This window comes from Bufo gargarizans, chromosome 3 (assembly GCF_014858855.1).
Source record: "Bufo gargarizans isolate SCDJY-AF-19 chromosome 3, ASM1485885v1, whole genome shotgun sequence".
NCBI lineage: Eukaryota > Metazoa > Chordata > Amphibia > Anura > Bufonidae > Bufo > Bufo gargarizans.
In genome coordinates, this window is record NC_058082.1 from 513,810,027 (window position 1) to 513,825,529 (window position 15,503).

The following is a 15,503-nucleotide window of genomic DNA, read 5'->3' on the forward strand; positions in this document are numbered from 1 at the left end:
ACCTCATTATATAGTTCTATAAGAAGCATGCCGAGCTCCGTGAGTGACAGACTGCAAATAAACCCTGCATGTAGCCTGACCCTGCACTCATGTGATAATCTTTTCTTTCAGCCCCTTTAATACTGTCTGTACATTAGAAGAGCTGGCAGAAGGAAGGGACACAAGGGATAAGACTACATAGGGTGTGTTTGTAATCTGTACCATGGAGACGCATGACTGCATAGGCGCTATTTACACAAAATGACAGGGTTTTTAATTAGAATATTTTCAAAAGGTTTAAAAGGACATCATTTTATATGTAGATCGAAATTGTTACAACAGTATACATAGTCTTTAACCAAGCACGTAAAGAAATTGCTGGATTTTAAGTGTGTACGGTAGTATACAGTATAGTATAGTGATGACAGGTTGAGAGAGAAACAGAGACCCAGATATATAATTAATGATATAAAAAAGATGCAGAGGTAAGTAAAGCTGAGGAGATTTCACCGATGAACAATAGAAAACCTAGTCAGCACAAATCATTGAAAAAAAAGGAAAAGTCGTTTTAATTCAATGACAGTTTGGTGGAGAGTTACAGCTAACAACATAAACTGAATATGGAGTTGCAGAGGAAAAGGAAAAATATGCTGATCTAGCTGCTATGTCGCATACAATGAGATTGGTACTAAGCTGTAAAAATATGCAAAAGTAGCTAAAAAAGTAGCTAACATTTTTTTAAGTAAAGTCAGGACCTTCTTGCAGGGACAAGGAATGGAGTCAGCCTTCTGAAAGCATTGGTCCAATCTGAAGTTCAACTCAATGGACAAATTAAAATTTTATTTAAACAAATATCAATACTTATTATTATGGTTAACAACTCAATTATTGGATATCACATTAGGATTTTTTAAATATATTTATATATTTTCACAATCCTTAGTCTTAATTTTATACTGAAGACTATAAAATCATACCTGAACCAGTTAAACATTTAAATATGAGGATACCTTATATCTAGGGGCAGAATGATCAGGTCTTCTGAGGAGTAATGTCCACAGGTCCCTTACTAAGTAATATAGCTATAATACATGAGAAGTTGAGACTCATAGCCTGTTCTAGCCATGGGTGTTAAAGCACTGAATAGTTAGTCCAGTCCTGTATGTACCCAATATTATTCAGAAAATAACTATAGTGTTTTTAACCATAAAAATACACTAAAAACAGAAAGAAAAGAAGCTATGTTCAACCTACACACTTGCTGCCACTCCAGTTCTGATGCTTGTTGGGTCCCCCACTGGTCTCCACATCCTTCTTCCTTTAATCACAGATACTGTATGTGACTGCTGCAACCAACCACTGGCTGGAGTAGTAATCCACTAGTGGGGAGTCAATGATTGGCTGCAATGGTCAAATGTTCATGTTGCAAGAGATAGAGAGGGGTTGGGAAGTAGAGATAGGTGGGGGACCAAGGGACCATCAAAACGTGATTAGTGATGGAAGTTGACTTATTTTGTTATTTTAAAACATTCTAACCTGTTTTGCAAATATCTTTTTAAAATATTTTGTATGGCTGAACAACCCCTTTAAACATTTCCTTAGCTGAGGAACGAATAATGCTGCATCACCATATCTTATTGGACAATAGTAGCGGTAATTTATGTTGCCACAGATATATGCCCAATGGCATTTGTCACCAAGAGCACTCATCAATATTCCCCCATGTTTCTGACCACAAAGTCATCAGACCACAGGGCATCCATGCTTCTACGTTCTTATGTGCCTGCCAAAGCCCTGAATTGAACAAGTCTCCATCTATATTTGGACCCAGCTTCTGGGGCTGAACCAGGGAAAGTACACACCAATGAGGGCAACTTACTAACAAGCAATACAATACACACATTATTGCTGTATAGAAATCCAACAAACTCAAGAAGACTCTTTGATAAATGGTGACAAATCTGATCATCAAGGTCTGGTATAAATGTTGTCCACAAAGCAAACCACAATAACATACAGTAGTAGCAGTACAATAGACAAAATAAATTTCCAGTGGGGGTGGGTGTTTCACCATCTTAAATGTTCAGAAATTTCTTTCATTCAAGAGGGTGAAAAACATGACCATGAAATTGATCTTCTAAGGTCTTTAGCTAATCCTGTCACTGGAAACAACATTGTTAAGGCTATAATACAGCATACCCTAACATAAAGAATACGATTTGTACATGGACAACCTTTCCTTTAGTGCTAAGACACCACCATGCTACAAAGTGTGGATTTCTGTAGTAAATCATGCACAAAAGAAAGTAGAAAAGACCAGATTCTGGCTACTGTCTGCAAAACACTGCATCACAGTAGATAAAGGAAAGTTAATGTGCAGCTACACACAGAGAAAAGGGGGCGCAAGGTCCTCCCTGCCAGAAACTCCATGGCAGACATCCGCCTAGTATAAAACAGCAATTGATAGCATCCACTACAGTGAAAAAGAAGTTCATTTTTATTGAGGTTTGCAATACATATAGCGACTTTCAACCCTCAGAGAGGTCTTTGACAACCATAACTGAATATGAAAAACACATGGGGGCAGGGGGGAAACTGTTCAATCAATCCAAGGTTCTAATTTATTAAACTCAAAAACATGTCTACAGGTATGGTATGGTAATTGTCATGCACAAATACTGTAGGTGGAGAAGCAACCCGACTCACAAATATGCATTACAGAGGATATATCATAAGGGTACGACAGTTTAATGGTGTAAGGCGGTTGCTAATTTTTGAAAGTGGCATTCTATGCAAAAATGTATTTACCAATTAACGCCATCCTTAATTGGAAAATGGGCTTGGTTAGGTATGTTAGTTTTATTCCAGATTTATGACTGAGGCTTTTTTATTTTTTATTTTTTTAAGTTGCCAACTCAGTCCACTAGGGGGCAGCTTATGAAAACTGGAGTAGAATTTGAAGTATTAGGTTTAAAGGTGAATCAAATTTCTTAAACAGCGTGCGCCATTTGGTAAATTTGCCTCACAGTACTCCAATGCCGACTTAGTCAAATATTACCTTCATGATAAATTCGTCTCAGTGTAACCACCTACCACCAATAACCAATCATATGTACGATCAATAAACAACAAAAGACACTGGGGCAGATTTACTATTAAAAATCCTCCAGTTCTTTGGGGCATTTTGGCATACATGCTCTGTATCACATTTACCAAGTGTTTTGCACTTTTTTCTTAGCTTTTTTCCGCCTAATGTGGCAAAGACGCCTGGATTTGAGGGAAAGGAGCATGGTTTCACCGGGAAAGGGGTATGGTTAAATACAACATTTGGGGGCATTTTTGGAGTAAAACTACGACAACTTATAGGTGGCGTAAACTTAGATTTGACCTTTTCTTATGCATGGACAGAATTTGTGGAGCGTGGACAGAATTAGGGGCAGCATTTCCAAATTTTACAAAGGTCCATGCACCAGAATACTAAATTTGGCTAGTTTACACTTCAGTGATTTGGTCAGTGATTTACATCAGTGATTGTGAGCCCAAAACAGGTGTGGGTCAAAAACACAGAACAAGTGCAAATCTATCCATTATATCTAAACTCTGCGTAGATTCCACTTCTGACTCCGTGTGAATTAATGAGCAAACGCTCATTAGCAATAATCTGCCCAAACATTGGGCAGTGTAAAGGGCCCTTAAGAATGGGATTCATATTCTTAGGCTAGTTTTACATGAGTGGCGGAGATCCGGCAGGGATGTCTGTGCATTCCAGCATTGCCGGAAGTTTGTAAGCCTTTGTCTGACCCCATTCACTATTATAGTGAATGGAGCCGGACGGAACCTTACAAGAATCAGGCAATGCCGGAATGCAAAGTGATCCGGCAGGGAAGAGCCTGCCGCATTGACGCCGCTACTATGAAACAGGCCTTAGAAAGTGTAAAGTATGATACTATTAGGAGGGGATTATCTTCCCCGCAGTTTTATGCAGAAAAGAAGACCTCGGGTAACCAATTCCCCACAAGTGTTTGGGACATTTACTATCGCAATGGGAGTACAAAACGCAGGTATAGCTGGCCAATATATTTGCTGTAAGATATTGGTTTAAAAAATAGGCCTGGTCTTATTCCTGGCATAAAAAAACAACTAGGTTTATATGGAAATTCACTGACCCAAGGTAAGACATGCAGGGTCTCTAAAAGCTAATCTTCCTGTGCCTGTAATCTTAAAACACAGTTAACTAAAAAAAAAATAATATTATATGTCTTAACTGTTTATGCGTGTTATTTCCCAAGAGACTAGGGGTAGGTGAGTAATGAATAATGCACGTGGATAATTCAGAATTACATCATTTAGCAGGTATCGTCTAACAATTCAGAGAGCCCTGTATAATCTTTTTAATTGGGAAGAATTATGTCTCACAATAGACAGCCACACAAACTGGAGTACATTTAGGTTCATTTAGATTAGCAATAAAGTCAACAAAGTAGCAAAAGCATTTACATTTCATTTTTAATCTGAAGCTTGCTAAAGCTTTCCACCATCACATTCCATTCTCTAGAGACACATATGCAAAAAAGGTTTAACAAAAAGAGCAGAAAACATAACCCTGGGGTCTGACAGTTCATTGTCCTATAATCCAGGACTGCTATAGGCATGCCCGCCAGATATTAAACAGTAATCATAAGTATGGCTAATTAAGGTTAGATTTACTGTAACTAAGAAAGTTATTCAGATTGGGACAACACCACCAGCAAATTATTGAAAGGTGTTAAAGGGGGTTGTCTCACTTTAGCAAATAGCATTTATCATGTAGACAGAGCTAATACAAGGCACTTACTAATGTATTGTTATTGTCCATATTGCCTCCTTCACTGGATGGATTCATTTTTCCATCTTCTAATACACTGCTCCTTTCCATGGTTACGACCACCCTGTAATCCAGCTGCAGTGGCCGTGCTTGCACACTCTAGAAAAATGCACAGGCCTCTGTGGTAGCCGGTACCGCGGGAGTGCACATAGGCCGGCAAGCTCGACCATCGCTGCTGGATTGCAGGGTGGTCATAATAACCCCTGGATATGAGCAGTGTATAATGTGATGGAAAAATGAATAAAGCCAGCAAAGGAGGCAATACAGACAATCACATTACATTAGTAAGTGCCTTGTATTAACTCTGTCTACATAAATGCCATTTTCTGAGACAACCCCTTTAAAAGTGACACTAAACCTGCCCACAGCGATTGCTCGTTTACAGGATATTCCTGCAGAAAACATGTGTAATTTTTGGATGGCAGGCAGCTGAGTGTGGAGCTTGGCCAAGGGAAGGGGCTTCGGGCAGAGGGAGGAGAGTCCTGCTGCAGCCAGTTGTCATACAGTCAAATACAGTACTCCTGTAGGGAGTAAAGAGGAGTCAGATAAAGCTGAAGTTATGGGATACATAAACACTTCTTTATATGACCAGATAGGAGTCATGGGTTTAGGTGCTGGGACCTCCATAACTCACTAGAACATGGGGGCAGGAGTACTCAGCTAAGTTGTAATTGCACTTCTCTACCTCTCCTGGGAGGTCAGGTTTAGCAGTATACGGCTTCAGACGTTTCATGAGCCTGACCTGACCTTTCCAAGGATAGCTGAAAAATAACGGTCCTGACACAGGTTACTGTAACTTTAATCTGTAAAATAAAGAATATTGTGTCCCACACCCAGCTTCTCTTCTATGGGCAGTGACAATCACATCGGAGTAGACGGTAATCATGTGTTACAGCCTTTTCATAGTAACAGGGTTTCTGCATGAAAGCCCAAGTGAGCAGGAAATAAAATGGCAGGTTATCTACAGAACCGTACATGCTTCCACCCTGGGGGAAAATGAACAAAATGAGACCAATGTGCTGATGTGCATTGTTTTATTTTATCAAACGTTCACAGCTCAGGGTATACGGAGAGAAGACCATGTAGACAACAGAAGCCCAATTATCAGACAGTACAACTACTGCATGAAATTAAAGATGTGCCTTCGTCAGTAATAATAGTAATTATTATTATTTAGGCTTTTATTACATCACCTAATAGATCTACAGCACATTAAAGAACACAACCCAAGGTACACTGCAGCTATGCACATGCAAAATGTTGTCTTGTAGCCAAAGTTTCATATTAGATAATGTTGGAAAAATACATTGATCCAACCTATAATTCTACTGTGTTTATTCAAGGGAAGCCAAACGGCTATGAAGTAGTCACCGGTTATTCCATATATGGGGAAAATGGCTTTCCAATTATAGCAATCAAAAAACATTCCATGATCAATGTCCAACTTCCAGAATTCTGGTACCTAACTTATGATATTACTTTAAAAAGCTTGAGCTTGGTCAGAGAAAAAATCATCAAAAAAAGAGTTCCACAGCGTCACTGCTCTTACAGTAAAGAACCCCTATCTATATTGACGAACCCATCATTCCTGTGGATGTAGAGGATGCCCTTCTGTCATGGTTACCGGTCTAGGTATAATAGGAGCTACCACAGGAGATGGTGTTTACTAAGTAAAAAGTACCAGAAAGGTGTTGCAGATTGCACCAAACTAGAGCAATACATGTAGTAAGAATTACCTATTTGTTACACTCATCTAGACAGTCAGATAAAAGGATTTGCATAATGCATGTCGTTTGTCACAGATATGTGTTTTTACCCACAAAATAGTGGGTGAGGAAGTAAAAAAAAAATAATAATAAGTCGAGCAAGTTTCATATTTGGCTGTACAGATACATTTGGTGCAAATTTAGCCCTTTTTTTATTTATTTTTTTATTATAAATTCATGCTCCCTAAGACACTATTGATAAACCTCTCCAAATGTGTGACATAAATGGTAGCTGCCAAAAACAGCACAATAAAAGGTGTGTAATATATTAGTGATATTTTTAAAATTGCAAAAACTTAAAATAATTCACTTTCATTGGGAATCTACCAATCTTGACACTTAAGAAGTTACGTAAAGAGTTGCCAGAAATGTTTACTTTTTTCAATGTGTTATATGGCTTTTGGGCTTTTGTGATGCTATGTCACGCAATCACAATTAAAGGGGTTTTCCAAGAGTTTTTTTTTTGTTTTTTTACTGATGACCTATTCTCTGGATAGGTCATCAGTATCTTATTGGTCGGAGTCCAACACCTGGATCTCCCGCTGATCAGCTGTTTGAGAAGGCACTGGCGCACACTCAGCAGTGTTGCTACCTTTTCCTAGGCCGTGTGACGTCAAGTTCATCGGTCACATGGCCTAGACGAGCTCAGCCTCATAAATAAATGGGGCTGAGCTGCGATACCAAGTACAGTCGCTGTACAATGTATGGTGCTGTGCTTGGTAAACAGAGAAGGCTGCAACACTACTGCGAGCAGCAATACCTTCTTAAACAGCTGATAGTCAGGGGTCCTGGGTGTCGGACCCCCACCAATAAGATATTGATTACCTATTCAGAGGATAGGTCATCAGTAAAAAAAACTTTCAGAAAACCCCTTTAAGTTAAGGCTCCCATTCACATTACTGTATTGTTGCACAAATGCTGGAAACACTAGAACGCTGTAATCTTGCGATGTGCAAGCTAGAGCATGCGCAGTGTCAGCATAGTTTTCCTTCCCTGTGCTGGCATCAGCCTCAGGGAACGAACATCGCAAGATTACGGCACTCTGGCTTTGTGACGTCGGGGAGCAAGGAGGAGATTCGAAGGATGCGGGGTGGTGCTGGGCTCCTTCACAGTGGGTGTAGCTGGGCTCAGAGTCAGAGAATGCTGGACTCATCTCTAAAGCATGGAGGAGACAGGACTCATCTAAGGTTCATTTACATATATATATATATATATATATATATATATAAACTGTTAGCTATGGGGCTGGATATTGCGGACGTGCTAGCGGCCATCTAGCAACCCATGTCCTCAGCTCTATACTTAAAATCCAGGTGACAGGTTCCCTTTAATGAATGAAAAACAAGTTATTCTGAATGTTTTCCCACAAAACTTTTTATCATTCTGCTCAGCTCCTCCCGCTCTATAAGATGCTGCTTGCAGATTAATTAGCATTTTCATGCAGGTTCCCTTTAACAATGTTGGGAAAAATGCAGAGAGTCACATTCAATAGTTTTCAGGACCCTGTTACATCACCTTTTATCTTACACCGATTTCAAACTGTCAGATCTACTGGTCTCGATTCTGACGTCTACTTGTAAATCTATTGTTGGGCTACCACTGAGCTACATGGTCATCATGTCGCTGCATCAGTGTCACCCTACTCACCTGCTAAACAGCCGTTAAAAGTTACTGCAACAGAACTACTCAAATCGACTGCACAACTACTGATGGTGAAAGTTGCCCAGCAGTCCTATGATCCTTTTACAGCCTCCCCCTAATGAGGGTCAAGAACCCAAATCAGACACCTTTGAGTCTCTGAGTTTATTGGAAGCTGTGGAGATGCATTTTAGATGTCGCCCATGGAACTTATAACATTCTATCATTTTGTGAGCAAGTAATTTGTGAATGGGGCTTAAACAGTATTTGTTCATAATGGTTTCCACATACTGTTCTTGATTGTCTAGTTGGATACCCTTTTTCTCAGTCTTCGTAAATGATTTTAACTCCTACTTGTCATCAAATAAGCTACACAGCATTGTAGGTATCAACCAGCGTCATGTTCTATGCATGTGGGGGAACTTAGTGTATTTCTAGAATACATTTTTAGTTTTAAAGTTTTCTCTTACTTTTTTCCTTTTGTAGTAACTATCTCATCTATAAAACACATTACTAAGGACTAAAACGTATTACTCTGCGTTGCATCAGCCAAAACAACCCATCAACAAGTTATTTAGCCTTGTCATGTAAATTACAGATTTCATTTCATTACCTTAACCCCTGACCATTATTCCAAGAATGACGCCGCTGACAATGAAGACCTAATATTATATTTGACCGGAATAAAGTAGATAATTAAAGTCAACCGAGATTTCCTGTGTTTCTATATTATCATGCTAAATACAATCAGCCAACTAGAAAGAGCACAGCCGTAAAGCTTTTGCAGCTTTGTCAAATCCGTTCACGCAACAGAGGAGACAGTGATTTCATCCGGCAATCCTTCTATTTTCTTTAGATTCATTCTGTTTGAAGATGGAAGTGAAATACCAGTGTGCCAAGTATTTATCTATACAGATCCTATAGACTAACAAAAAAAATATCAACCGGCCCAAAAAATGACGTAGAAATTCATTTTTATATAATCGCAGAGTTAAATGTATTCTCCTGATGTGATCCTTAACAACAAAAGGTTCCATTATTAAATGTTATTGGTATTTAAAGGGAACCTGTCAGTAGGTTCATCCTGCCCTATGGGCAGCATAAAAGAAAGCAATAGGTGCCCTGACTAAACTATACTGCTCTTTTCTACTAGCTTAACAATTTCTGAGATGAGTCGGCAAGAATGACAAGCTTAAAAAATGTAGAAAAAAATAAAAGATTTTTTAGATATTTTGTCGTGGAGTTGTTTATGCTCAGGGTTTTCTCTCTCTCTTTCTCTCTAACAAAAATATATCTAAGCATTTTAAAAACATAAATACCAAACATTGGCTGCTACTCAAATGGGCGAGTTAACCCTGTTAAGTACAACATTTGCCTACTTTCAAGGGTTAATAGTCAATACCCCTCATTTCAAGCTGGCAGACGCCACTAACACAAAAGGCTAATCAGTGCGGATTTAGCCATGAATTGTTCGGACTATAATAAGACAGATGAACAGAAGGGAAGTACTGAATTTAAACACATCCATAAAAAAAAGTAAGCTCCTGTTATTATCTGGATATACGTTGTAGGAAGGTGCAAGGGGTCGTCATTGATGGTAGGTATGTGTCGCCAAGGTTCCTGGCATCGGTGAAGCAAGAGCCAGTATTTTCATTTGACACTTTTGCTATTTAGTATGGCTGTAAATAGCTGATCTGGGATGGCTCTTATTGGGAGTAGTCAAAGTGCTGGGTGGGTGACTACTTCCCACATTCCAGGGTTTTGACAGCACCTGGCTATCCTTAAAAAGGGAGCTGGGCTCAGCAGCAAGGAAAGCTCTGTGTGTTGTGATCTGAGCTCTGTGCGGGGCTGAAAAGCTGAGACCCATGTGTTGGGCGAGCAGGCCATCTAAAGCCTGCATTTAGACAGCTGAAGGCAGAACCGCCGACAAGGTGACGTTTTTGTTATGCGTGAACTTTCTACTCGGTGTGAACAAACAGCCAACCCTGCAAAGAGTGTTTTTTGAAAAGGCAATGTTAGGGTGGCTCACCCCCTATGACTCTGGATAGGTGCTTGAACCTGAAATTGAATCACCCTATTCAATACATACACAATAGATACAATGGACTAAATAGGCAAGCACTCAGACCACCATGGAGCAGGAACACTATCTAATGCTAATAATATAGGGTAAACTACAAAAAAATCACAATAAAATACAACAATAAGATATGCAATAATAAAACAATATAATGCGGTATAAAATCGCTAAGGAATAAGGTGCAAGGTAAGTTCCTGTCAAAATAAATATACCAATAAATGTCCTTATTTATGCATCTGGTATTACCACTGAATTGCTGGCAGCCTATTATTTTTTTTTTAAATGCTTCTGTTTTTAGATATTGCTCTTGCACACTTGTTATAGCACCCCCGGTGGTCTTTTGATTTCTTAATATCCACCTAATGGGTTTAGCACTAGTGGTCAAACATGTTCAGTCGCTCAGTCCAATTACTTGACTCCTCTAATACATGGCAGTGAAGGGATTCTTGCTATTGCCAACCAGTAAGAATCAGAGTACTAGGAGTGACTACTCCTCTCCAACACTGGACATAATAGGTGGACATTCTGAGAAGTAATCTGAAGAACACCAAAGGGCACGGTAAAAACACACTGAATCATTTTTTTTAAAACTGAAAAACGTATGTTTAGTGCCATCTAACAGAAATCAAATTTCTAAGAGTACGGCAGGAGGGGAGGATGTGAAGAAAGGCTAAGGTATTTTTATTTTGCCATGAATGCTTTTATTTGCCAGCTGGTGAAGTGTAACCTACTCCAGATATTCTCTAATGTAGAGATAGATGGGTGGACATACAACATCTTCACTCATCAGGATGAAGGCGACGATGTTATGTGCACATGCCATTCTGGACACGAATGTGGTTTAGCGCCGTCAATCTAAGGGCAGAAGGGTGCGGTGAAAAGCAGAGGGGCGTCATTATGGAGCACGAGGGGCATCACTGGAGCAGTGCTCGAACCGCATAAGCTCGCCTCCTGGTGCTCGAATAGTTAACTTGCATGATTTTTCCCCACAATAATACCACCAACAGACAGAAGACTGGTATCGTTTCAATCAGTGTCATCAACCCTACCAGGTTATATGCCTGGTGGGGTAGGGTTGATCCAGGTGACAGTGCCGCTTTAAAGGGGTTTAGTCACTTCTGCAAATAACATTTATTATGTAGAGAAAGTTAATACTAGCTGCCTACTACTGTATTATGATTGACCATATTGCTTCCTTTGCTGACAGGATTCTTTTTTCCATCACATTATATACTGCTCGTTTCCATGATTACAACCACCCTGCAATTCATCATTGGTGTCCATACTTGCACTCTACAGGAAAAAGTACCAGCCTATGTGAGCTCCCATGGTCCCAGCCACCACAGAGGCCTGCACTTTTTCCTATAGTGTGCAAGCACGGCCACCACTGATGGATTGCAGGGTGATCATACGGGTAACCAAGGAAACGAGCAGTGCACAATGTGTTGAAAAAATGAACCAAGCCAGTAAAGAAAGCAATATGGACAATCACAATACATTAGTAAGTGCCCTGTATTAACTTTCTCTACCTGATAAATGCCACTTGCTGAAGTGAGACAACCCCTTTAACATAGAATATATGCAAATTATGCTAAATCATATAGAAGCAGAGATGCATTGTGGACAACCAGCCCTCAATGTCAAACGGCTGCCCAAAAACCTGTATAAATGTCAACTGTATCATTATGTAAGACCACGCATACTAGCTCAAATTCACACTTGATATCACACTTGTGTTACTTTGTGTCCGGCAGCACAGGCATTGTCTATATACAATGCAGCAAATTCCTCCTGTTAAAATAATCTTTTCAACATCAATGATTTAGAGCAAGCTCAACGTATCTGGATGATGACATTGTACTGGATGAATGTGCAGAACAGCTTTGTAGGACAAGCTCAGCTACTCATACATTGGTATATAAGGCACAGTATACATACCACTGTCTGATGGTTGACTTGGATCACTTCATCACCAGCATGGATCTTCTTGCATCTATCGGCAGGGGACTATCAAACAAGCAAAATGATTTATGTGAGGACCTAATTGAGGTTACTCTAATTTAGACATTAGACAATGCCGGAGATGGGCCAAACATTTAGGGTGCATTCACACGACTGTATTTTTGGGTCCGCAACAATCATTTCAATGGGGGCGCAAAAGATGCGGACGACACTGTGTGCTGTCCCCATCCATAGATCCGATGCCCCGCAAATTAGATAAAGCACGTCCTATTCTTGTCCGCAATTGCCGAAAAGAATAGGCATTTTTGTCATAGGGCCGGCTACAATCACACGGCCGGTATCAGTGTTTTGCGGAGCGCTATGTGTGAATGTAGCCTTAAAGTGCATCAATGTATATGTCTGTATCTATGAAACATATCTATGCGTGCATGTAGAGTATAATATTACGCACACAGAGACCCAACACTACTGCTGGTCAGTCCATTAGATTAGTATTTGCTTTATCCTAATCCTACTGTCTACAAAATATGACATTGTTACAGGTCCATAGATCATAAATCACTACAACCATCACATCATTTGATAGTGGTGACAGGTCTTGATCCTGTCAACATGAAAATGTAGTGCAATCTGCTGGCAACATGTTACAGAGCAGGAGGAGCTGAGCAGATTGAGAGGCATGTAGTTTTGTTAGAAATGTTCCCATATAACCTTTCATTTACTTGTTTAAATGCCCTTTCTGAACTTAGGAGTCCAGTGAGCAGTCCTACAGTATGTGTTGCTCGAAAAGTATCTCTGTATACACAGTCCTTTAGGAAAGGTCGTCAACCACTGAGTAGGACCACCCCCTGGACTCCTATGCCCAGAAGGAGCAGAGATTTAAATGAATAAATAACAAGTTATATGGGAAGTGCTCTAACAACAGCACATTGTCCATCAATCTACTCCGCTCCTTCTGCTTTGTAGCATGGTGCACTGCATTTTCATTGTGACAGGTTCCCTTTAAATACAGTCATTATCTAAATATTAAAATGCACAGTACTTACATTTTCTGTTGTTCCGGTTATCACATGAAGACCATCATATGTGGATTTAATGTACATTCCCTAGAATGAAAGATATTCACATGAAGAAATAGTTTCCGATATGAACATGACCAACTCAATACATTGAAATCAGTACTGGCAGATCAGATTCAAGACGTGCATGCCCGATTGCCAATCTAAACTCCTCACAGTCCTGTGGGTGAGAAAGAACTGGTACTTTGGGACCCTTGTACTAGTGATACATATTCCTAGAAGTCACCCCACCCCCCACCCCAACAGCCAAGCCTTTATGACTTTAGCCCAAGTGTAAGTGCTAAAAGTTTATTCGGAGGAAACCCCATGGAGGAAGCTGTTAGGGTAGATGTTACGATTTCAGACTAACCAGACATTAAAACGTTATGGCTCTATACACACTGCAGTCTCTCTCTACACCATTCTTATTTTTGCTTTTATATATTTTTTTTATTAAAATCAAAATTTTCCTTCTGATTTGAGAACAGAAAGTCTCAACATCCTCGGATGCATGATAAGCAGTTGCTGCACATAATACACATGTATAAAGTTACTATACATACACATAGACCCGCGTTGAGAGCAAATATATGTTATTTTGCAACTCGCACATGTTCTTGACAGTTGCATTTGCCATTATCTATTTTCAGAGGCAGCTGCAGCAAATTGAAGTCTAACATTTATGAAGTAGAGCACATCAGACCCTCATTCACATTGGGATTACCGTATGTCGTGGAGAATAAATGGGATTGAAATGGCGCTGAACATAATTACAAAATGGATGCTTTTCCCTGTTGAAAGGGGAAATTATTATCATGCTCTAATCTCCGAACTCTCTCAAGATGAGGTGTCCTGTGCTGGTAATGTACCACATCAGTGAATAAGATGTTAAAAGGGGGTCAAAACAGCACCTCACACTGTTATCACTGCTCTTACGCTTTTGTACTAACCAGAGGTAAAATAGGTTATAACAGCTAATAAAGTATGATCCCTAGGCGGTTATCAAAGGCCGCAGAGAACCTTGCAGAGTGTTTGAAACCAAATCAAATGGCAAGTAATCCGGTTATTATGCATGAAATAATACTGCAAAGCTCACAAGCCACATGACTCGAACATCCCGGCATTTATACAAAACCTGGCGAGCCGCATATCTGAAGAGTAACAGTATTGCTGCCGCTTCAGGCCTGTCCTTTATCAAGTTACCATAAATTAGAAGAAAGATTCTCTACATCTTTATACAGTGGCGAAGCCTTCAGAATTGTCTATATTTCTGCATAAAGTTGACCTAAAGCTGCATCAGATTTTCACACAAGTCAGAAAAGTAGATAAAGATGACTAAATCAGAAAGACTTTTACTTATTATCTGCTTATTGAGGAGAATGAGCCAACATCACATGTCTGTGAGCTTTTGTGGCATCTGCCTTCAGGAACAAAACAATCGTCAGAAGCACACTGCTCGCTACTCTCAGGTACTGCTGGCGGCTTCAGATGCTTTTTGGAGGTGACAGGTTCCCTTTACATGTTTCCGGTAATTGTTGATTAGTAATAATAAGCGGCAGGGGCAATATTCGAATTTGCGATATTTTGGGAATATTTGGGTGAATATTCGTCATAAATTAGCAAATTTTTAGAATTCACCATTATTTTCTTGATTGCGTTAACCGGCGAAGTAATATGCACGTATTGTGCGTGCAATACTGGCGTGGGTCACTTTTGCTACATTTTTTAAGCTGCTAAAAGTTTCCTGACACTGGACACTGGAGAAAATGGTTGGCACGGCAGAACATTACAATAGCTTTATATGTAGATAGAGCACTCTAATATATTCACAATTGCGCAAATCAGCAATTAATGATACGCATATTTTGGCGCAATCCGTGCAACTTCACAATTTAACAGGTCTGACTACATATTACTGATTGGTGCACTAAGTATTGTTGTGAACTTGTGACATCACAGCTCTATGTCTGTAGTATGTATGTATGGACAGCAGAACCTATCAGCTACACTATATCACTATCTAACCTACACTGACTCTCCCACTAACTATCTGTAATATATATATATATATGCTAACTAACTAACTAATGTATCTAATGTAATGACACAGGAAAGCAGAGAGCACAGCAATGACACTGCTGTCTCCCTCAGAACTG

The 15,503-nt window shown here is 39.7% G+C and overlaps 1 protein-coding gene across 5 annotated transcripts in view; it reads right to left on the reverse strand.

The window, feature by feature from the left end:
* Positions 1-15,503, reverse strand: part of CNKSR2 (connector enhancer of kinase suppressor of Ras 2) — a 414,221-nt gene that overhangs the window by 265,284 nt on the left and 133,434 nt on the right. For all 5 annotated transcript variants that reach the window (XM_044283965.1, XM_044283964.1, XM_044283963.1 and 2 more), the window contains exons 8-9: positions 13,336-13,395; positions 12,266-12,334 (exon numbers count right to left, since the gene is read on the reverse strand). In XM_044283965.1, the coding sequence (XP_044139900.1) occupies positions 12,266-12,334; positions 13,336-13,395 (129 nt within the window). The remainder of the gene's footprint in view (positions 1-12,265; positions 12,335-13,335; positions 13,396-15,503) is intronic.